The following is a 22,391-nucleotide window of genomic DNA, read 5'->3' as shown; positions in this document are numbered from 1 at the left end:
CCGACGAGTAACCCCGACGTGTGGGCTCGGGACCAATCCCGATGGGAATCCTTCCATCCGTTGGTTATCCGAAATACGAAATAGGCAACCGCTTACATCAATGCAACTTGGCTTTGGAACTTTTGTCGCCGATAAGACACTGCATATGCAGTTGGCGATCCCGAGTGTCGGGAAAACTGAACACCACTTGTTTGTCTCGCCCAACTGAACCAAGATCCGACAACACGCCGGCGTGATTGATGCGTGACGGCTAGAGCAATATGCGAGTTGGGTGTGGAAACGCTTGGCACTTTTCAAGTTGGCTGGCCTATTTTGAGATTGCTATGATGTTTGTAGAGGTAGGATTTGCGAATACCGAACAAACCGGGCTTGGGCTTCATTCCGATCGTGTGTCTCCCGAAGAATTCTCTTGTTGCTGTAGCATCTACCATATATACCTGACACACATACATAACCTCATCGTTTCTGTAAAACCCTCATGTGTTGTAGTTCTGTATGAAGCTATTCCTAACCCATCGACTCAGAGCATCCAGGTGAAAATGCCTGAGTACACTCCCGCCTCTTCTGATTCTCTTGGTGACTACTCTAAGATGAAGCTTCTTTACTTTAGCAATGAGTTTCCCCATGACGACTTGGCCTCTCTGGCCCGCCGTCTGCAAGTCCTCAGCAAGCAGCGACGTCATCCCCACTTGGCTCGCTTCATAGACGAGGCCACCGAGGCTATCCGTGCCGAGGTGAGGCAGCTCCCTGCTTCCCTGCGCCAGACGGTCACGCCATTTCAGTCCATTTTGGACTTCGTCGACTGCGCCGAGCTTCGTAAAGGCTCGCTTGGGGCTTCCGTTGACGGAGTCATCCTGGTTGCGGTTCAACTTGGGACACTGATCAAGTACGAAAACATTCTTTTTTCCTGGCCTTCTAACACAACACCTACTGAACGGGGTGTGTAATACAGGTACTATGAGGAGCACCCTGATCAATACGACTTCAGCACTGCCAACGCCGCTCTGGCAGGTTTGGGCCTCGGCCTGCTGAACACTGCCGCCGTATCCTTGTCTTCCCACATATCTGACTTGCCTTTGGCTGGTGCCGAAGTTGCTCGACTTGCGTTCCGCCTAGGAGTGTTAGTCGACCGGGTATCCCAGAACTTGGAGCCACGCGACCCAACATCCCCACCCGGATCATGGGCAGCCGTCGTTCCCGATGTCGTCACTGAGGAGGTGCAAGAGGAACTTGACATGATGCACGCCAAAGAGGTTAGTTGTGAAGCTTTCAGATATCTCGCCCTACGGAAACTGACGAATGAGATAAATAGAACACACCAAACACGAGCAAAGTGTTCATCAGTGCATGGAACCGTACCTCGGTCACAGTAAGCGGGCCTCCGTCCAGGCTCAAGCATCTTCTGCGGGTCTCAGAGTTCTTCCGGGGCCGCAAGGTCGTACATCTCCCCGTGTACGGGGGTCTTTGCCACGCTGCCCACATCTACAACGAAGAACATGTGCGCGAGGTTGTGGGAGGCAGTGCTCTTCTGCGGCAATTAGAGACGCAGACCTCGCCAGTGTTGACGGCATTCTCGACTTCGACCGGTGCTCGGTTCACCCGCACAGGTGCGCGAGAGCTGTTCGAGGAGATCATTACCGAGATCATGACCAAGGAGATCCAATGGGACAAAGTCATTGATTCGGTTGTGCAGCAGGTCCAAGATGCTTCAGTATCTAATTTGCAAGTACTCGTCTCCCGCAACTCCCTGCCAGTGTACGACCTGTTGGCGGCTTTGTCGTCGCGACAGCCCAGTGTTGATGCCAAGACGCTGGAGTTGATCCCATTCGTCACCACCAACACTGAGACTGGAAGTGTTCCTACATCTGGGGGAACCAGCAAGGCCAAGATTGCTATCGTCGGCATGTCTTGCAGAATTCCGGGGGTGCCACCGATACCGACAAGTTCTGGGAACTGCTAGAACAGGGATTGGACGTCCATCGCAAGATCCCGGCTGATCGCTTTGACGTCGAGAGTCACTATGATCCCGCCGGTAAAGCTGTCAACTCCAGCCACACGCAATACGGCTGCTTTATCGATGAGCCTGGCCAGTTCGATGCGCCCTTCTTCAACATGTCGCCCAGGGAAGCCCAGCAGACCGATCCCATGCAGCGATTAGCTCTGCTCACAGCCTACGAAGCTCTTGAAAGGGCCGGGTACGTAGCCAATCGCACGCCGGTTACCAACCTACACCGTATCGGAACCTTTTACGGCCAGGCTAGTGACGACTACCGCGAAGTTAACACCGCCCAGGAGATTAGCACGTACTTTATCCCAGGCGGCTGCCGCGCCTTCGGGCCTGGACGGATCAACTACTTCTTTAAGTTCTCCGGACCCAGCTACAGCATCGACACGGCCTGCTCGTCCAGCCTGGCCACGATCCAGTCCGCATGCAGCTCGCTGTGGAACGGCGAGACGGACATGGTGGTGGCCGGCGGCATGAATATCCTGACCAACTCGGACGCCTTCGCGGGGCTCAGCCACGGCCACTTCCTGACCAAGGGGCCCAACGCCTGCAAGACCTGGGACGCCGAGGCCGACGGCTACTGCCGCGCCGACGGCGTCGGCTCCATCGTGCTGAAGCGCCTCGAGGACGCCGTCGCCGATAACGACAACGTGCTCGGCGTCGTGTTAGGCGCCGCCACCAACCACTCGCCGAGGCCGTCTCCATCACGCACCCGCACGCGGGCGCGCAGTCGTTCCTGACACGCCAGGTCCTCAACGCGGCGGGGGTCGACCCCTTCGACGTTAGCTTCGTCGAAATGCACGGGACCGGCACCCAGGCCGGCGACAAGGAGGAGATGAAGTCGGTGACGGACGTGTTCGCGCCGGCGGGGCCCAAGTGGCGCAACTCGCGGCAGCCGCTCCACGTCGGCGCCGTCAAGTCCAACGTCGGGCACGGCGAGGCCGTCGCCGGCGTCACCGCCGTCCTGAAGGTCCTGCTCATGTTCCAGAAGGCCATGATCCCGCCGCACGTCGGCATCAAGACGGGGCTCAACCCGGCCCTGCCCCAGGACATGGCCAAGCGCAACGTCCGCATCCCCTACACGAAGCAGGCGTGGCCGCGCGAGGCGGACCGCAAGCGCATCGCCGTGGTCAACAACTTCAGCGCTGCTGGCGGCAATACCTCGGTCTTCATCGAGGAGCCGCCCGTGCCCAAGGGCATCGAGGCCGGGAGCGAGGATCCGCGACCGACGCACGTGGTCGCGGTATCGGCCAAGAGCAAGGCGTCGCTGGAGGGAAACCTGCAGCGCATGATTGAGTACTTGAACAACCACCCCGACGTGTCCCTAGCCGACCTCTCGTACAGCACCACGGCCCGAAGGTACCAGCACAACCACCGTGTCGCCATCGCGGCATCCGATGTCGCCAGCGTCAAGAGCAAGCTGGCCGCGCAGTTGAAAACGTGCGGCTCGCACAAATCGATCCCGACCACGTCGCCGCCCCTGGTCGCGTTCACCTTCACCGGGCAAGGCGCCTCGCACAAGTCCATGAACCTCGAACTCTTCCATCAAGAGCCCACCTTCCGATCCCAGATCTTGCACCTCGACGCGTTGGCCCAGGGACAAGGTTTCCCTGCTTTCGTCCCCGCCATCGACGGCAGCTTCCCGAAGGACCACGCTCATTCCGCCGTGGTTACGCAGATGGCCCTCGTCGCGGTGGAGATCGCCCTAGCTAAGTACTGGGCCTCGCTTGGCGTGGAGCCTAACATCGTGGTTGGTCACAGTCTGGGGAAATCGCGGCTTTGCATGTGGCCGGCGTGCTGTCCGCCAGCGATGCGCTTTACCTTGTCGGAAAGAGGGCTATGCTGCTCGAAGAGAAAGTGCAGGCCGGTAGCTACAAGATGATGGCTGTTCGAGGATCCATGGCGGACATCGAGGCGGCCACGAGGGGTCAAAGCCAGTCCTACGAAGTTGCTTGTATTAACGGCCCGAAGGAAACGGTGCTGAGTGGCCTTTCGAAGGACCTAGAGGCTCTGATGGAGCCGCTCCAAGCTGCTGGGTGCAAGTGCCACATCCTTGATGTTGCCTATGCTTTCCACTCCTCCCAGACCGACCCTATCCTCGGGGAGTTTGAGGAGCTGGCCAGCACCGGCGCCATATTCCACTCGCCCAAGCTCCCCGTGATCTCCCCTTGCTCGGAAAGGTGGTATTTGACGGTAAGACCTTCAATGCCAACTACATGCGCCGTGCCACTCGCGAAACAGTCAACTTCCTCTCCGCGCTGCAGACAGCCGCCAAGATGTCCATGATCGACGACGGCACCCTGTGGATCGAGATGGGCCCCCACCCCGTCTGCACCAACTTCGTCACGGCGACGCTGCCCGCGGTCGGCGCCGCCGCCCCCTCGCTGCGCCGCGACGAGGACAACTGGACGACCCTGGCCCGGAGCCTGGCGGCGCTGCACTGCGCGGGCGCGCCGGTCAACTGGAACGAGTTCCACCGGCCGTTCGAGCGCTCGCTGCGGCTGCTGGACCTGCCCACGTACGCCTGGAACTACAAGAACTACTGGATCCAGTACAACGGCGACTGGGCCCTGACCAAGGGCAACACCTACTACGACGCCCAGAAGAAGGCGAACGCCGAGGGGGAGCACGGGACGCGGCTCGCGGCCCGCCTGTCGGATCTCCAGACGTCGTCGGTGCAGCGCATTGTTGACGAGAGTTTCAACGGCTTTAGCGGTACGGTCGTGATGCAGTCGGATCTGATGGAGTCGGACTTCCTCGCCGCGGCCCACGGTCACAAGATGAACGGGTGCGGAGTCGTCACTTCTGTAAGCTATACACAAAACTTTCATTGCATCGCCCTTTCTGTTCTTCCGGGAAGCCCGACTAATAATTATATGTGCTTCAGTCCATCCATGCCGACATTGCGTACACTCTCGGCTCTTATCTCTACAAGAAGATGAACCCTGCCAGCAATGGTGACATCGGCATGAACATCGCCGACCTCGAGGTAGTCAAGGGCCTCGTCGCGCAGAAGAACACCAAAGTCTCGCAGATCATCCAGGTCACCCTCTCGACCGAGAACATCAGCAGCGGCCGCGCCCAGCTGAAGTGGCAAAACGTGAACTCGGCCGGCGTTCCCGACGGCGATCCCTTCGCGACCGCGTCCCTGCACTTCGGCGAGAAGAGCGCCTGGCTCAACGCCTGGCTGCCGCAGTCGCACTTCGTCCTGGGCCGCATCGAGGCGCTCGAGGCCCTGGCGGCGCGGGGCGTCGCGAACCGCCTGTCCCACAGCATGGCCTACCTCCTGTTCGCCAACAACCTCGTCGACTACGCGCCCAAGTACCGCGGCATGCAGTCCGTCGTCGTCCACGGCCTCGAGGCCTTCGCGGACGTGACCCTGACGACTGAGAAGGGCGGCACCTGGACCGTCCCACCTTACTTCATCGACAGCGTCGCCCACCTGGCTGGGTTCGTCATGAACGTCTCGGACGCCATCAACACCAAGGCGAATTACTGTGTCACTCCGGGCTGGAGCTCGATGCGGTTCGCCAAGCCCCTGACTGCGGGTGCCCAGTACCGGTCGTACGTCAAGATGATCCCCACCCTGGACGATCCGACCGTCTACCTGGGCGATGTCTACATCTTGCAGGACAACATCATCATTGGGGTCGTTGGCGCCATCCAATTCCGACGTTACCCTCGCATCCTCCTGAACCGGTTCTTCTCGGCCCCCGACGAGGCTGGTTCGTCTTCTTCGTCAAAGGGTGCAGCAACCAAGGCACCCGCCAAGGCCATCATGGCAGCACCTACGCCAGCAGCGACTCAGCAAGCCTCCCCCACGGCTGCGGTCGCCTCTGATGCCTCGTCTGTTTCGACGACCAAGAGCTCGGAGACTTCCGGCGCCACCTCAACCACCACCACCGCATCAACCACGCCTTCACCTTCCCCCACCCCAGACCCGGTGGTGGCAGGAGGTGACTCGGACAGCAACAGCATCGCCGCGAAGGCTGTGGCCCTGGTCGCGAAAGAGGCGGGGATCGACTACGCGGACCTCAACGACGAGGCCAGCTTCGCCGAGCTCGGCATCGACAGCCTGATGAGCCTGGTCATTTCGGAGAAGTTCCGCGAGGAGCTCAACGTCGTCGTCTCTGGCAGTCTCTTCCTCGAGTACCCAACCATCGGCGATCTCCGTGGCTGGCTCGTGGAGTACTACAGTTGAGAAGGCACAGTGTCGCAGATGGGGTATTGTGATTTTTTAGGGTTATGGCACACGATTTTATCTAGTTTTATTCTGTCGGGTCGGAAAGTATCGTTGTTCAGATTTGACTTGTTTGTCCTGAGAATATAGATTCCTCGTCCTAAAACTTTCATCCCACATTGAAACTAGGTTACATTTTTCCATTTTGTGAGAATCCGTCGTGATCAACTGTGTACCTAGGTCTCCGCCCATATAGTGATCGAAGGGTGTCCACTCGACCATCCCTATTTGAATGCCTAAACTGTAGATGTCGTCCAGGTGTTAGGGATTCACCCAATCGGCCTCGACATATATTTGCATGATTCTAGTATCGCAATAGCTAGGTAGGGTGCGCTGCTTATTACCAGTGTATTGTGTCTTAATCTCGCTTCTTAAAGGTTTTCGCCTTTGTCAGGGTTCTTTCCCTCCTTTAGGTAACACTTTATTACCCGACACTTGCTCAACACTCACTTCATGCATACCACCAAGAGCTCTCTGTGATGCGACATCTAGCCAAGCTTTGACGTTGTATCCGCTTACTAGGCCCCTTGGTGTTGGTCCGGATTAAAAATAGAAAGCTTTCATGGGCAACCAACAAAATCATACACGGAGTTCGGCACGCGACTTCGGTAATCCCCTCAATTTTGGGAACCTCCCATCGGATCCCGACCCAGCCTGCTACCACTCCGAATCACGGGTAAGATGCAAAAAGCCATATTTCCCGGCTGATTGACCATATAACCGATGCATTTGGATTTAGCCATCTCAATCTGCCTTTGCAAACTCACTATACTATATCGTGCAAGCACTCAGTCTTGTCCCCAGCTTCATAACAGGGACAAACCCACAACTCGATAGATATTCGCGAATATGTCATCAGTAAAAGGTAACTCGGTCGAGGTCCCGGCAGGCGGGGGTGATGGCAAATTCCTCTGCCTCACAATCTGCGGCTACAAGAAGGCCGACATGACCGAAGAAGCCTACCGGCACCACATGACTCAAGTCTCGGCCCCAATGACCAAGGACTTGATGGTCAAGTATGGAATTGTGCGTTGGACTCAGGTATGTGCACCTTCTCTCGTGTATAGTTATCTTACTCCACACGTTCGTAACACTCACGTTCATTATGACCATCAGGTCCACAACCAGTCGGCCACGCGGGCCATGATGGGCCAGCTCTATGACCCGCAAATGGCGAAGCTGGCCGATTTCGACTGTTTCAGCCAGGTCATCTTCAAGCGGATCGAGGACTACAAGACGTTCAAGCAAGACCCCGAGTACAAGAGGCGTCTGATGGGGGACCATGAGAAGTTTGCAGATACCAAAAAGAGCATGTGAGTCTACCATCTGCGAACCAGTACCTACCCACTCATAGGGGACGTCAACGTGGAAAGAAGAAGGTGATCCCTTTCGCTGACAATAGCCCTCAAACTCAGGATGACCATCGGATGGGTCGAGCAGTTCATCGACGGCGGCATCATCGTCGACGGCCTCGAAGACCCGGCGGAGGCCATGGCCGGTCTACAATCGCTCGCGCTCATCAGCGGCTCCTTCCTCGCCGGCGCCATGGCGAGCCTCTCCCTGGTCGCCGTGCCCGTCTTCCTCGACACGACGCGGGCCGCGGACCAGCTCTACATCCAATGGGCGCGGTTGTACCACCATGGGCATTTGCTCCTGCCGGTCATCGCGGTCACCACCTTGTTTCTGTACGCCCACATCGGCCTCGTGAAGCGGCGGCTCGGACGCCAGTACTGGCGGCCCTGGCTCGTGGCGGGCCTGGTCACCGTGCTCATGGTGCCGTTCACCTGGGTCGTCATGACGCCCACGAACAACACTCTCTTCCGGCTCGAGTCAGAGGCAAGGGCCGGCGGCTTGCTGGCGTCGTCCGGCGGCCTGGACGAGGCGCAGGAGCTGGTCAAGACTTGGAGCTTCATGCATCTTTCTCGGACCATGTTCCCGCTTGTCGGGGCGGTTCTCGGGGCTTTGGCCACTATAAACCGGTTCCGCTTCTGATGGTAACAGGCACATTTCAGGCTTTATGCAAAGAAGAAGCGTTTAGCTCTGTTCGTTAAGCTAGCAGGTCGTTGGATGATAACGATCAATGGGGCATTTCTTTAGTTGTTACATGGCCAACCTACACGCCCCCTGAACAGCTTGCCTTTAGACATGTTCAATTGGAATACTCGCACTTAAACTATGAGTCTTGTTAACGCATTAAGCACGCATCTTCTTCAATCTTCGTAGAAGAATTATCACTACAACAGCCCCAAAGAATATTTCTTCGACTTGCACAATACATGAGGCCGTCCCGAGGGGTGCGATCCCGTCTACTAGATCTTGCCGCGTCTCTTGCCATCACGAGGACGTCCCAACTCCAGCTCCGGTGTTGAATATAAAAGCGACATCTGCAAGTTCACACATACAAGACACAAACGGGACACACACTAGAGGAGGGAAAGGATTAGCTCCGTTACCACAGATCACATAGTGTCATCGTTGTGAAGTTGAACATTGGAGCCGGCCGCCGATGAATGCTTATTCCAACAATCTCCGTCAAGTGATGTCGTTCAGGACTTGAGCATTAATTGAAAAGTTCGTATTGGGTGTTCGGAATGCATCCGAAAAGGGCAAACCGTGACTCGCCCGCGGTTCTATAAAAAGACCTTCAGCTCGGTGATCTTGTCTTGTCCGGTTTAGTGAGGGATGCCCGTCGACTTAAGCTTTGATTGGCAAGTAAGCTTTTGCGACCTAGTCGTAGGTCGGACGAATTCCACGTGGGAATGTACGGACCAAAAAGATCAGACATCTGCATCTTGGTACTTCATGTCAGCTTACCAAAGCTTACCTACTTGCTACTCGTTGGGCAACAAGGGATGCACAGCAAAACTGGAAGTACTTACACACGGTCATGACCCCCACCCCCGGACAATGGACAATTCCAAGAATTGCGGGCTTGGTCGGACTTATCGGGGGGCCAGAATTTCCCCTAACCCCGCACAAATATGCAATCTCCAAAAACATGGGGCCAGATAGAGTAACATGCCGACAACCCTAACCTTTCTCGGTTGGCTTCCGACACCGATCGCGACATTCTATTCGGCTGTGAGCAAGTCAGAAGAACCAATCATATCTCACTCGCAGATTTGGCAGAGTCCGAAAGATAGTCACCAACATACCCTGCAGTGGGTAATTCGTCGCTGTTGCTACACTGCACTCCGTGCACAGCAGAGAGTGCCACATTAAGGCAAATGCTGGTCGTGGCATTCCGAGGCAGATTGATCGAAACTGATGCAAGTTAAAGTAATGTTTACTGAAAGATAAAGCGTCGCTAGCGGGCACTCCCGCTGCCAGCTTGGCGTTTCCCCACTCGATAATTAGCTTGCTTTCCATAGATATCTACGACGAGTCTCATGGGCAAAACTCATCGCAGTCATGCTCTAGAATCTGAGAAAGAGAGTGGTGCTACCGACGCTTAGCTCATCTCATGGTTCCAAAGATGGTAGTATTCTAGACAATAACAAAGATGAAGATATTTTCAAGATAGCCAGTTATTGCTATGAGATAATTATGTCTGGGGTATAATTAAGCGAGAAAAGTATGATAGTACTACGCCCAGAAACTAAGACGCCCTCATGCTATATTCTTCCAAGAAAATAAAGAAATCTAGACAAGTCCTAAAAGTTCTCTGTCACCCCAGGCTGGATCGCCTCCAGCTTCGCCTTCAGCTCCACCCACAACCGATCCTGGACTTCCGGGTTCTCCAGCACGACAGCCGACGGCTGCGTGATGCGGCAGTCGGCCAGGTACTGCCCGTGCGACTTGGCGCCCTGCACGCCGGCGTCGACGAGCGTCCGGCTGCCCTCCTCGGTCGTGCGCGCCACCGCCGCCTTCATGAGGCCAAACGCCACCTTTTGCACGCCCGCGGCCTCGCGCGACAGCTCCGAGTGGCAGAGCCCCGGGCTCACCATGTTGACGGTGACCGTATACGCGGCGGCCGGATGCTCCTTTGCGAGGCTGCGCACCGCGAACACGCCCAGCAGCTTCGAGACCGGGTACTGCTCCTTCCAGTGCGCGCCGCCGGCGAAGTGCTCGTCGTTCACGGCGGCCAGGATGCCGCCGTCGCCGTCCTTGGCGGCCATGTGGGGGAACTTGGTGTGCTCGTGCGCGCCCGAGTTCGTGATAACGAGCGTCGGGCGGATGCCGACCTCTGCCGCTGTGGCCTTGAGCTTGGGCAGGACGAGGGCCGCGAGCAGGAAGGTCGAGACGTAGTTGATCGTCACCGACGTCTCATTTCCCTCGGTGCGCGAGTATTTGGGGCAGACCACGCCCGCGTTGGCGTGGAAGATGTCGACCCGGCTCAGCTCCGCCGCGACGCGGGCGGCGAAGGCCTGCACGCTGGCGTACTGGGCCATGTCCAGCTCCCAGACGTCGATCACGGTGCCCTTGGCCGCGGTCGTCTGGATGTCTTTCCTCGCCGCATTGCCCTTCTGGAGATTGCGGACGGCGAGGATCAGCCTGGAGGCGCCGAGGCGGGCATAGTGACGTGCAGCCTCTTTGCCTAGACCCGTGTTGCTACCGGTGATAACGATAGTTTGCCCAGCATAAGATGTGCTTGGGTAGGGCAGCTTGCGCGTTTCTATGAGCTGGCTACGCAGAAAACCCATGATGATGATGGATTTGTTAATTAGTGGTGGAAAGTCAACTCAAGCTGTTCGGCCTTGATGAGTTGCGCAGGGACAAAGTCAGATTCAATTTAAGGTCAACTGTGGGCGAAAGTTGGATTTGGATGCTTCTAATGGCAAATAAATAATATTGAAATGCTCTTTGTCGTGGACGGGCAAAAGGGTCGGTTGGCACAGTATGCCTAGCGGCCGGGGCCTGGTTACGGCAGACCAATAGCTCGGGTTTTGTATGCCAATGCAATGCAAGGCAATTTTGGGAGAACAGGAATCTCCGTCGGTCAGATCGGGCATAAGTAAGTTGCCGTCCCTTTGTTCCACGCCCTGAACAGGGCACATGTCATGCCAGCAGCAGACGCGGGCTGAAGCCGGGTGTGCCACGACGTCATCCCGAGCAAGGTACCTGCGAGCTGAGCACTAGAGCATAAACATCCCCGATATTGCATAAAGATCTTCTAGATGCATAAGTACCTTCCGTTTGCGAAATCAACATCAGTTGAATCACTCAAACAACCGGCGTGCCAACTGGAATTGATATATAGATGTCTCTAATTCGTTGGATGATCCCGTTTTCAAATGTTCAAGATCACCTTTTCATTATCCGTATCAAGGTGGCATTGGTCGTTTCCCCCTGAACTGAATCCGCCGCTATCACATTCAACCTGCAAAATGAAAGACAACAAATCCTCCGTCTCGGTGCACGTCAAAATCACCGTTGATCCTTCCAAAACGGAAGATTTCCTGAGCGCTTTGAAAGTTATCTACGAAAAGACCAAACTCGAGCCTCTGAATACCTTCCTCGAGGTCTACCGGGACGACAAGGCCCCGGGCGTGTTCAAGTTGGTGGAGAATTGGAACACCACCGCGGATTACATGATGAACGTAAGTGTCTGTCACTCTTCTTTTATCAGGCAAGGGAGGGGTGCTGACACCTAACCGGCTTCAGGTTCAAGTCAAAAAGGACTATTACGAGTCTTACTACGCAGCACTTCAGCCGATTCTGATGAAGGCCCCCGAAGTCGAGATGTTCAACCGTATGCCCGAGAATGAGTGGGCCAGTGTCAGGAAAGAGTTTTATCCAGGGAGATAGATTGCAGAGGAGATCGGTCATTGACATACTTTTTGCTCTTTAATCTTTGCGTATATACTCGGTGACTTCTGTTGAACTTGTGTAGATCAAGGAATCCTGTAATTTCACGCAAGGAACAAAATGTCCGCGCAGGTCGGCCTTTGCCCTTTTTTGTGCTATGCTGTCATCCGAGGTGCCGTTAGGTCGGGGTCCGGCAGGCTCACATAAGCATATAGCTGCAATGACCCGTAGCGCCAAACGGTAAGTGCCAGCCCGGATGCATCCCTGTCGGGGTCATCAAGAGCTGAGAATGGCCTCTGAGTAGTCTCGAGTTCCCGACGTAAGTTATCAGCATATTGTGTTACTGATATATATAACCTATTTTCGCCAGATCGAGACGTGTGGGGGAGTAACATGCATCATTCCTAGTCTCACTACGCTTGAACATTACCATTTCCACATCATGGCAGCGGATAATCAGACCTCGGGATCCAATGGGTCTGTGAAGTCCTATCCTGAAGCTTGGACGAAGATCTCGCAATATCTCCTCCCCCGCAACCCTGAGTACAACTTCTGGTGGCAGTTGACAGGACGTCATCTCGCCGTGTTGCTCGATGCGGCCGGATATCCGATCGAGAGGCAATATGAGGCGCTCATGTTCCATTACAACTGGGCGGTACGTAATTACACCAAGCCCTTTACCGCACACCTTTAGTTTTGGCGACGCTAAGACTTGAGCGAACGTACAGATTCCCTACATGGGCCCCGCTCCGGGTGCCAATGGCGTGATTCCGGGCAAATGGAAGTCGCTGCTACAGGCGGATGGCACGCCGATGGAGTACTCGTGGAAGTGGAACTCGAGCCGCGCCGGTGACCGGCCCGAGATCCGCTACGCCATGGAGCCCATCGGCCCCTACACGGGGACCGGGCTCGACCCGCTCAACCAGCAGGCCACGCGGGAGCTGCTGCATCGCCTGGACCAGGCGATCCCGTCCATGAACCTGCAGTGGTCGAACCACTTCTTCGCCATGCTTTTTGATCACGATGTTGCGAAGCTGGCCGCCGAGGGCCGGGCGGGCGCCGACCTCAGCACCAGCACGGGGTTCGGTATCGACTTTGGCGCGGCCGGCCCGGCCATCAAGACCTATTTCCAGGGCCGCAAGCTGGGCCAGACAGGGTTCATGCCGCTCGAGGACTGGGTATCGGCGATCAAGCCCCTCTTGACCCAAGACGTCGCCGTTGCCGTCGCCGTCGCGGGTAGCAAAAACGACAGCAGCTGCAGCAGCAGCAACGGTGGTCACGGAGAAGGCTCGCTTGGGGCCCTACTCCACTTCATTGCCTCGCACCCGGAGGGCGCGCCGCTGAACCCGTTCAGCCTGGCCGTGGACTGCGTACAGCCTGAAAAGTCCCGCATGAAGCTGTACATGAACACGCCCCGCACCAGCTTCGCGTCGGTACGAGACATCATGACATTAGGTGGCCGTATCACGGGGGAGGTTGTTGATAGCCAGCTGCGGGCCCTACGCGAGCTCATCCGCGCTGTCTTGGGGCTACCGGAGGACTTCTCCGACGAGGCCGAGACGGAGCAGACGTATTTCAAGGAGTCGCTGTCGGCGGCCACGGCGTCGGCGCCCGTTGTGAATGGCCACACTAGCACGAATGGCAATGGCGTGGACGGCAAGAAGAAAGATAGCAGTCCTCCGACCCCGCCCCCACACAACCCCGGGTTCGTCTACTTCTTCGACGTCTCCGACGGCCGGCCGCTCCCCGAGATCAAGCTCAACATTCCGCTGCGCAGCTACGGGCACAACGACCTGCGCTCGGCGCGGGGGCTGGTCGACTGGATGCAGGCCCGCGGCCGCGGCGCGTTCGGGGACCGCTACCTCGAGACGCTGGAGAGGCTGGCACCGGGTGGTGGCGCCAGCAGCAACGGCAGCAGCAGTGTTCTAGAACAGACGCGGGGCCTGCAGTCGTTCATCAGCATTGTCTTCAGCCGCAGCGGCGAGCTCGGGATCAACTCGTACCTGGCGGTCCGAGGATCTGACGTCTTCGAGAAGGTTCCCGTGTCCGGTGGGGTTCGGCCGACAGTAGGGAGGCGTGGAACACTGCGACGAGACGAGTAGATGAGTTAAGACAGCCGGGAAGACAGTTTGACAATGATGATGGAGTTGATTTGATAAGTTACTGGTTTCCCTTGGACTTTGGTTCGGAATTACGGGAACACGGCATTGTCCTTTTACCTGTTTATCTCCTGATTCATATTAGCCCACAAGTATGTCAATGTTTATGCAATACATCACATTCGACTTCACATACCCCATCACAGTATTCTAGTAAGAGGTCATGTTTGAGTTTCCTATAATAGAAGATTACGTATTAATGATCAAGTATGGAAGCCAATAACTCTCTGTGGCGTATCTTACTTACTAGTAGCTCCATCTTTCTTGCTTCGCAATTGTCCAAAGACCCTTGACTTCCTTCCCTCATGGGGCCACTATGCAACTACATGAAGGCGCCATCCTTCCTAATTAGCTCATCAATAAGCTTACAAGCGAATATGGCAAGTAATAATGACTTTACTTGCATACCTGGAAAGAGAGGATTTTGAGAGCATCTTGGCGCAGGGGAAGCGCGCCGGGCTCATAACCCGGAGGTCCTTGGATCGAAACCAAGAGATGCTAAATCGATACATATTGTTTTCTCTCCCTCTTTTCGCGATCCTACCAAATCACTCAGCTCAGCAAGCGAAGCCGGCCGGCATCGACCGGTTAACAATTTTACAAAGCTATGACTAGGGCAAATATCCTACTCCCCTGCAAGTATTGTACTCTTGCGGTTGCAACCATTTGCAACAGATCGTGCATCTTCACAAACGATGTATACAGAAAAGGCAGCAGCGGGAAAATGGGTTATTCGTAGATGTCGATGCTATATCAAGGGTAACGAATGAGAAGAAAAAAGTAACCATACGATGTCTACATCCCTCCTAATTATATTCTGAAGCCACCGTATCTGATATCTGCGGAATGTCCCCTTCAGCACGCCAACTCTGATCTAACTTTACTTGCTCCACGGAATAAGACACAGTCCGCGAAACTGCTATTGTCTCAAATCCGATCAGCGCGCTTGATATCCGCAGCCGCCACGTACGCAAGCGCGTAAATGGCCGCCTGGATTGGGCACGTCGGGATCTGCGGCGCCGCGCTCGATCCCACGACGCGCAGGCCCTTGAGCCCCTTGACCCGCCAGTTCGCGTCGAGCACGGTCCCCAGCGCCGTGGTGCCGACCGGGTGGTGCCAGCTGGACGAGGAGCGCTGGATAGCGCTCCACAAGTCCGCGTCGCTGGTCGCGTTGGCGCCGGGAAAGAGCTCGCGCGGCGCGAGACGCGCCATGGCGGGCGCCTTGAACGTCTCGCGCAGCTGCCGGTACGCCCAGAGGATCGCGGCCCGCTCCGCGGGCGTGCCCCAGTAGTTGGACCGGATCAGGGGCGCGGCGCGGTAGTCGGCCGAGCTGAGCGACACGCTGCCGCGCGACTCGGGCTGCACGAGCGCGGCGTACCCGCTTACCGTGCTGACGTTGGGCACGCCCTGGCTGTTGTCGACCAGCATGGCCTGATTGGAGTATCCCCAGGCGACGTGGGCGCGGTCGCGGGGCAGGTTGCGGAGGTAGGACGACGAGGCGGACAGCACGGAGTCGGGCAGGCGCGTGGCGGCGAAGGGGTCGCCGCCCTGCGTGCCCAGCCAGCCGGAGCCGTCGCGCGCGTACGCGGCCGTGGCCTCGGACCGGAACGTCGCGTTGTAGTCGTACTGGTAGCCCGAGGGCTCCCCCGGGCTGCCTCGAACTCCATGATGGCCATGTGGTGGTCGATGAGGCTCTGGCCCACGGCGGCGATATCCTTGACCATGGGGATGCCGAGGGCCCTCAGGGCGTCGGTGGGGCCGACGCCGGACAGGAGCAGAAGCTGGGGCGCCTTGATGGCGCCCGCGGCGATGATGATCTCTTTGGCGTGGAGCGTGCGCATCGTGTCGGTGGTGGTGTCGTTGTAGGTGACGCTGTCGGCCGTGGTGCCGTGGAAGCCGATCTTGGACACCCAGGCGTTCGTGATCAGCCGGTAGTTCGACCGGCCGGCGGCTTCGTATCCAAAGCTGTTGTGTGCGTAGGACCGAGTGTGGTTGGAGGCTATGATGGACTCGACGGCCTGGCTGACGCCGATGCCGCCGCCGGAGACGAGGTCGATCTCGGGGAGCTTGAACTTGTCGGCGAACGTGCTGAGGAAAGGCGTGTCGATCGGGAACAGTTCTCGTTGGCGGGAGATTTCCAGGGGCCCCTTGCCAAACGCCGATGTGTTGATGGGCTGGGAATAGTGGATTCTGGCCTCGTCCGTCCAGTGGGTGGTGGCCTTGAACGCCTCGTAGATCGAGTTCCAAGCCAGGCCTTGGTTTCCGGACACTCTGGCCCACTCATCGAAGACGGATGCGGACCCTCGGGAGTAGAGCATTGCATTGATGCCTGTCCCGCCGCCGACCATTCTGCCTTGCACGAGATTGGGAGCTATGCCGCCCAGGTTTGGGTCTGGGGCCGAGTAGTACGGCCAATTGTATTGGTACGTAGCTTCAAAGAAGATGCCCGGTGCTGTTGGGAGAATGCAATGTTAGCTGACGTCCCGCCACCAGTCGTTACGGCCAGCCAGTGTGAAGGGAGGAGCAACATACTCTGAACAGACGGGTTGGTGTCTCCAGATGCCCCAGCTTCCAGAAGCACAACACGAGCTCTGCTCTGGCGAGTCAGTTCCTCGGCCAGCACAAGACCGGCTGGGCCTGCACCGACGATGACATAGTCGACCACATTATTAAAATCAGACTCATTCGACTCCAGTGGTGCGCCAGAAGCGAAAGTGCTAATCAGGCCGAGAGACAGGCAAATCCCGGAGGCAAATGCGTGGCGGACCATGGTGAAAGACGCAACACCGATGAGGAACTTGTTGAATGTCAGTGATAACCCAGAGCGACAGTACTCATCTGCATATATACAAGTTCTAGGCAAGGCAGAACCCTCTCAGCAGCAGCGAAGTGCCGGTCGGCAATCCTGCTTCAATAGATACCAACACCTGTCGATGACCTGGTTGCCTAACAGGACTTTCTCCGAGTACAATTTCCACGAAGAAGGCATATTCAGCCCTCTCCTATGGTCTCGTGTTGACTTCCCCAGGCAACGGAAAGGGCATTGTTGCCTCTTTGTCCGACGTCGCAGGGGTTGGGATCCCTCTCAGATCCTTCCATCGCGTGCTGAATCCTATTTTTGGAGTCGGTTTCTCCCAACCGTGTTCGTGGTACTTTTGGTACTAGCCACTTTTGTACGACATGTGGCATGATGTTGCTTACGCATTGGGAAGTCAGCCGAGCTCCGTGAGCTGAACGTTGGGGCTGATATGCGGTAAGATCCTGCTTACGCCCCATGTAGGACTCCCCGACTCTCTCAGGGGAAGCTGAGAGCCTACAGTGAGTCCTGCAGTAAGTGCATTAGTCCGATCGGAACACCCAAACATCCGATAAATTCTACATAATTCCCGATGCACAGAATGGGCTTAGTAACCGGGTCTAGGCCAACGGAGCTGAATGGTAAAGAGGCTAATAACAACAAGCCTTGACTCTGGAGCCCATCTCCTTCGTTTTGTAGCGCCAACATGAGTTGGAGTCGACATTCCCACTGAAATTTCTCAGAAAGCCAAGGTGATACAACATTTGTGGGAGATTGTCTATGACGACTGAGATGAGAAATAGTTTAAAGTACTTGTTCCCTGGATATCAATCTACCGCTCACTGGGAATGAACCAGAGTCGAACGATAGTCTTCGACAAAGGCGCTGTATCATGTAATCTTATATACGCTCTTCATTAAGTAGTGTTCATTGTTGGAGACTCTGAACGGTTGATATTCGAAACTATGTGAGATGTCTACATCAGGTTATGATGGTCGGCAAAAGACAGACTACTTAATGCACTACGTAGAGATGAGGATCAAGCCTAACAATCAACATCATGGTATGCGATGCGACATAGCGGTAATGTGGCCACAACTTTTGCATCAAGCCTCTTCCTCGTATCGCGTAACCCAGGTCTTGATACCGCTCTGATCCTTCGTTCCAATGGTAAACTGATCCACGGCCGGCTCCCAGTCCTTCGGGCCTGCCCCATCGAGCTTCAAGTCAAATAGAAGAATAACACTGGCGATGACCATGTAAAGTTCCGACCACGCGAGACTAGATTTCAATTCATCGTTAGCTGCTGAGTAGCACGTGAAAGGGGCAAAAACATAAAATCGTAGAGGAAGTAGAGCATCACTTACTGCATCCCAAGACAGCCCCGGGTGCCCCTGGAAAATGGCGCGTACGTCTTCTCCGCCTTCTTGCGCTTCTCGACGTCGATCCAGCGGTCGGGAAAGAAGCGCTTCGGCTCCGGGTAGAGCTGCGCGTCGTAGTGCATGAGGATCGTGGTCATGCCGACGGGGGTGCCGGCCGGGATGCGCCAGCGGTCCGCGTAGACCAGGTCGCGATCGGGCGCGACGCGGGCCATGCGCGAGGCCAGCCCCGGGCTGAGGCGCAGGCCCTCGTGCAGCACGCCCGTCAGGTACGGCAGCTGCTGCAGCCGCATCCAGTCCAGGTCGGCCGGGTAGGACGAGCCCTTGCTGCTACCGTACCCGCGGACCGCAGCTCGCGGCGCAGGCGGCCCAGAATCTCCGGGTTGCTGTAGATGTGGTACAGGGTGACGCGCATTACCGCGGCCGTCGACTCGAAGCCGGCGCCCGTGATGCTGGCGACCTCCTCGGCCACGCGCCGGTGCCGCAGCTCGGGCTCGGGCAGGTTGGACTGCACGATGGCGTGGACGAGGGTGTGCGGCGCCTCGGGGTCCGGGTTCTCCGCCTTGGCCTGGGCCATCAGGCTCGCCGTGTCGTGCAGGGTGGCATCAAGATAAGAGAACAGGGTCCGGTTGCCCTCTCCGCCGAGCTTCTTCGCTATTGGGATAGGGAGCATCATCAGGGACGCGCCGACCCAGCGGAAGTGCTTGGTGACCATCCACAGCTGCGTCAGGCCGCCGATGGCCTTGGTCATGCCGGCGTTGAAGTCGGGCTGGTCGAGGTTGCCGTAGCACTTGCCGAGCATGAAGTCGGACGCGGCGTCGCGCGCGAAGGCGGCGAGCGCGATGTTCAGGTTCAGACGGTCGCCCGAGCCCGCGAAGCCGTCCAGCCGCTGGCAGAACTTGTCTACCTGGCGCTTGACCGTCTCGATCCGCTTGGCTACGTTCTGCTTGGAGAAGAAGCTGTTGACGGGTGCGCGGCGCCGCCGGTGGAGGTCGTGCGCCGAGGTGGCGACGGCCGTCAGCGGGGCGCCGAAGGCATCGTAACTCCAGGCATATTTGTCCCAGCGGCCGTCTTGGCGGAACAGCTTCTCGAAGAAGGCAGGGTCGCTGACATGCAGTTCATACGGACTGATACGAATGATAGGTCCTGTATGCCAGTTCTTTTAGTCAAACGGTTCCCGGATATATCTTGATAGTTGTAGGCGCCAAGTAGACTCACCATACTGTTTATGCATTTCGGCAATTCGGAAAGTATATTGTCCCCCGAGCACAAGATCGTAATAGGCCTCGTACCATCTTGTTACAGCTGCCAGCTTGGGTCCCGGATAATTCGACAAGGGGTGGAGGTAGAGCCGGTAAAAAGCGAGAGTCAGGAAGTAGACAGCAGCAGCAGCGACAAGGTGCTGCCATGTAACTTTCCCGAATGCCTGTTTGCTTCTTTCTAGTGTAGCCACCATGGGGCTGCGGGAGCCGCCGGCATTGGAGGCATTGCCCATTGCATCCATGACTAATTCGATTAACTTCGGACAGGCAAACTAAAACGGCACAACTGGAATCTACTATTTCAGTTATCAAATAAATACTTTGCAGGGTGATCCTGGGTGTTCCTTTTATTGTTCACTCCTCGGCGCGCGAACCATTGCATCTACGCAGTCGTTTCTCTCGCATGTCGGGCCAATCTAAAAGGGGTTAGGAGTCAGACGCCGAGCCCCTGACACGCTCCACTTTAATCGGACACCGACTTCTATAAGCTGCTGCGAAGACTTCCCCGGTGGCATCGACACCGGCTTTAAGATACGGAATTTGCGCGACGATAAAATTAGGATTAGGTTGCTAATTAGGTAGAATAGGGCCTATTTTCTCGTTGTCTTCGTCTTCGTCCTGCTGCTTGTGAGCTTGTGACCTTGTGAGTTTTAAATCGTTGCTTCGGAATCGCCATCTCCCAGCGCCGATCACCGTCTCCGGTATTGCGGCGAAGGGGTCATCGGAGGGATCAACGCGGACATGCTCTGGATTCGAGTAAGCGATGGCACGATGATCGTTCGATTTAAGAAGACCCGAGGAACCCTACGACTTTGAGCCGGTTATACTACACGCAACATATTATTGTCATCTCTCCTGCTGCTTCGGGCTCCGATCTGACCCGAGAGGTATGCCATACTACTACAATATAATTTCCACCGTTTTCAAAGGTTTCTCGTATTCCATCAGCTGTAGGAAGTCCAATCCAACGAGTGTAGAACTTGACCCATTATCCTTCCCCATCGCCAGTAAATCGTCCACAATGAACTCGTTCCCCATCACGCTATCACCCGACCATGTCGGCATGGTCGGGGTGCCCAACATCACACCAGAGTCTCTGGAAGAATGCAACCGCCTGCTGCAGAAGAACCATGAAGAGTACCACATGTTCTTCCGCGACACCGCAGGCCACAACCACATCGCCCACAGTCTGCTCACCTGCCTCGCCCTAGGCGCTAGCCCCCAGGAGCTGCAAGACCGCTACAACGACGGCACGCCGATACAGCGGCCTATGCCGGAGATCGACGGCGACCTCTTGGAGAAGCTCTCCAACCCTGACGTCTTCTACGGCGCCCTGGGCAAAATTACACAATACCACACCTTCCTCGAGTTCTTCAAGCGCGAGGTCGCCGCCCGCGGCTGGCGGGCCGTGATCCAGGCCTACGTCTTCGCGCGCACGCCCGTGGCCGACGCCATACTGGCCCGCATGTACGAGGGCGCGTACCATCCCATCATCCACCTCGGCCTGGGCGTCGAGTTCGAGCAGCCGTCGATCGTGGCCGAGGCGCTGGCCCAGGCCGCGGCGCACGACGACAGCCATATCCGGACGCTGTTCGCGTCGGCCGAGGCCGAGGCAGGGATCGCGTACCCGACCCGAGGCAGGCCCAAGCCCTGATCGAGCTGGTGCACGAGGTCCGGCGCTCCGACGCGATCCGCACCGCGCCCCGCTGGTCCGACTTCGGCAACAAGATGCGCGACGGCGTCGTCGGCCGCGCGGGCGAGGAGATGTCGACCCTGGCTGCGCAGTTCCGCATCCGGACCAACGGCAGCGCGGAGGAGGGGGAGCGCGAGCTGGAGCGGCGCACGGCCGAAATGGTTAACGTGGCGGCGTTCTTCGCGGGCGCAGCGCAGCGCGAGGGCCGCCGGCGCAAGATCGACTTCTTCTACATGCACGCCGTCACCAGCAGCATCTTCTTCATGGTGCTGATCCGGCAGGACTGGATCGCGCTCGCGGACCGCGCCCGCCTCGTCGAGTGGAAGGCGCGCCTGGACTTGGCCTGGTACGCTGTCGCAGGCTCGGCGCCCCTGGATGAAGCCGCCGTCTCAGACTACGTGGGAGGGCCCGGGAGCAGCGACGGGATGGGCTGGCCGGAGCTTTTCCGGGCCGTGAACCAGGAGCACGACGATGGACACGCGGCCAAGTTCATCCGGGCGCTGAAGAACGGCGAGGACGTGTGCAGGAAGTACGAGGAGGACGGCGAGTGGGCGGCCTATTTCCTCATGAAGGGCGACATGTGGCTGAGGCTCGCGAGGATGTGCCAAGACACCACCAAGGACTTGCCGACGGATCTGAAATGGGTCCCTTTCACCGGGTTCGAGCAGCCATGGAAGAGGCCTGATCTGGCGAACTAATACCGTATGTTGAACCTTGGGTCAGTTTGTGGGTGCGATCCTTATCGACTGTATTAGTTGTGCTTCATAGGCAGCTTTAGCCCCTTCTCTTTTGCAAATAGAAAATATCTACATGCATGTTATACTGCGCTCAAGTTAGCATGGTTTTATGACCAGCATGGCTGCTTTTCACTGTATGTACTCGAAAACCCTTAGATTGCCCGCCATTATCTATGCGATCGAGATGGTTGCAATAATTTCCGCTTGGGCGAATCAAATTTCTTCTTTTTCTCATGCCCGTCAATACGTCCGATGCACCAATTACAGTATTACTCCGCGGTCATATATCCACCCGGGAAAGGAGGCGATGACGCCCAATCTCACTGCCAAGCCGTAAGCAGAGATGGATGCAACGAAAAGGTTTATTGACG

General features: G+C 56.8%; 10 protein-coding genes across 10 annotated transcripts; 7 read left to right on the top strand and 3 right to left on the bottom strand.

Annotated features, from left to right (window-relative positions):
* Nucleotides 1–539: 539 nt before the first annotated feature.
* PG994_003281 (uncharacterized protein) lies at nucleotides 540–2,745 on the top strand (the record flags this gene model as incomplete). Its single annotated transcript, XM_066854690.1, has 4 exons — nucleotides 540–886; nucleotides 953–1,253; nucleotides 1,313–1,828; nucleotides 1,915–2,745. The coding sequence occupies 4 exons, from the start codon at nucleotides 540–542 to the stop codon at nucleotides 2,743–2,745; spliced, it is 1,995 nt and encodes a 664-aa protein (XP_066718968.1).
* A 56-nt stretch (nucleotides 2,746–2,801) lies between these two features.
* PG994_003280 (uncharacterized protein) lies at nucleotides 2,802–6,206 on the top strand (the record flags this gene model as incomplete). The annotated part of the gene is made up of 4 exons (XM_066854689.1): nucleotides 2,802–3,698; nucleotides 3,767–4,198; nucleotides 4,270–4,812; nucleotides 4,893–6,206. 4 exons carry the CDS (start codon nucleotides 2,802–2,804, stop codon nucleotides 6,204–6,206), a joined length of 3,186 nt encoding a protein of 1,061 aa, XP_066718967.1.
* Nucleotides 6,207–7,094: 888 nt separating this feature from the next.
* PG994_003279 (uncharacterized protein) lies at nucleotides 7,095–7,562 on the top strand (the record flags this gene model as incomplete). Its single annotated transcript, XM_066854688.1, has 2 exons — nucleotides 7,095–7,271; nucleotides 7,362–7,562. 2 exons carry the CDS (start codon nucleotides 7,095–7,097, stop codon nucleotides 7,560–7,562), a joined length of 378 nt encoding a protein of 125 aa, XP_066718966.1.
* Nucleotides 7,563–7,661: 99 nt separating this feature from the next.
* Nucleotides 7,662–8,237, top strand: PG994_003278 (uncharacterized protein; the record flags this gene model as incomplete). Its single annotated transcript, XM_066854687.1, has 1 exon — nucleotides 7,662–8,237. The coding sequence occupies one exon, from the start codon at nucleotides 7,662–7,664 to the stop codon at nucleotides 8,235–8,237; it is 576 nt and encodes a 191-aa protein (XP_066718965.1).
* A 1,661-nt stretch (nucleotides 8,238–9,898) lies between these two features.
* On the bottom strand, nucleotides 9,899–10,888 carry PG994_003277 (Retinol dehydrogenase 13; the record flags this gene model as incomplete). Its single annotated transcript, XM_066854686.1, has 1 exon — nucleotides 9,899–10,888. One exon carries the CDS (start codon nucleotides 10,886–10,888, stop codon nucleotides 9,899–9,901), a length of 990 nt encoding a protein of 329 aa, XP_066718964.1.
* A 684-nt stretch (nucleotides 10,889–11,572) lies between these two features.
* On the top strand, nucleotides 11,573–11,993 carry PG994_003276 (uncharacterized protein; the record flags this gene model as incomplete). The annotated part of the gene is made up of 2 exons (XM_066854685.1): nucleotides 11,573–11,785; nucleotides 11,850–11,993. The coding sequence occupies 2 exons, from the start codon at nucleotides 11,573–11,575 to the stop codon at nucleotides 11,991–11,993; spliced, it is 357 nt and encodes a 118-aa protein (XP_066718963.1).
* A 442-nt stretch (nucleotides 11,994–12,435) lies between these two features.
* PG994_003275 (uncharacterized protein) lies at nucleotides 12,436–14,095 on the top strand (the record flags this gene model as incomplete). The annotated part of the gene is made up of 2 exons (XM_066854684.1): nucleotides 12,436–12,648; nucleotides 12,722–14,095. 2 exons carry the CDS (start codon nucleotides 12,436–12,438, stop codon nucleotides 14,093–14,095), a joined length of 1,587 nt encoding a protein of 528 aa, XP_066718962.1.
* A 984-nt stretch (nucleotides 14,096–15,079) lies between these two features.
* On the bottom strand, nucleotides 15,080–16,922 carry PG994_003274 (uncharacterized protein; the record flags this gene model as incomplete). Its single annotated transcript, XM_066854683.1, is given in 3 exon segments — nucleotides 15,080–15,803; nucleotides 15,815–16,604; nucleotides 16,685–16,922. 3 exon segments carry the CDS (start codon nucleotides 16,920–16,922, stop codon nucleotides 15,080–15,082), a joined length of 1,752 nt encoding a protein of 583 aa, XP_066718961.1.
* A 1,133-nt stretch (nucleotides 16,923–18,055) lies between these two features.
* PG994_003273 (cytochrome P450) lies at nucleotides 18,056–19,832 on the bottom strand (the record flags this gene model as incomplete). The annotated part of the gene is given in 4 exon segments (XM_066854682.1): nucleotides 18,056–18,230; nucleotides 18,317–18,651; nucleotides 18,663–19,474; nucleotides 19,547–19,832. 4 exon segments carry the CDS (start codon nucleotides 19,830–19,832, stop codon nucleotides 18,056–18,058), a joined length of 1,608 nt encoding a protein of 535 aa, XP_066718960.1.
* A 779-nt stretch (nucleotides 19,833–20,611) lies between these two features.
* Nucleotides 20,612–21,981, top strand: PG994_003272 (Oxidoreductase AflY; the record flags this gene model as incomplete). The annotated part of the gene is given in 2 exon segments (XM_066854681.1): nucleotides 20,612–21,213; nucleotides 21,228–21,981. The coding sequence occupies 2 exon segments, from the start codon at nucleotides 20,612–20,614 to the stop codon at nucleotides 21,979–21,981; spliced, it is 1,356 nt and encodes a 451-aa protein (XP_066718959.1).
* Between the last annotated feature and the right edge of the window lie 410 nt (nucleotides 21,982–22,391).

The sequence above is a fragment of the Apiospora phragmitis genome, assembly GCF_038363925.1.
Source record: "Apiospora phragmitis strain CBS 135458 chromosome Unknown utg000004l:1.0-3135199.0:1.0-3139288.0, whole genome shotgun sequence".
Classification (NCBI taxonomy): domain Eukaryota; kingdom Fungi; phylum Ascomycota; class Sordariomycetes; order Amphisphaeriales; family Apiosporaceae; genus Apiospora; species Apiospora phragmitis.
Note: the sequence above shows the minus strand (reverse complement) of the source record. Positions and strands in the feature narration are given on the sequence as shown.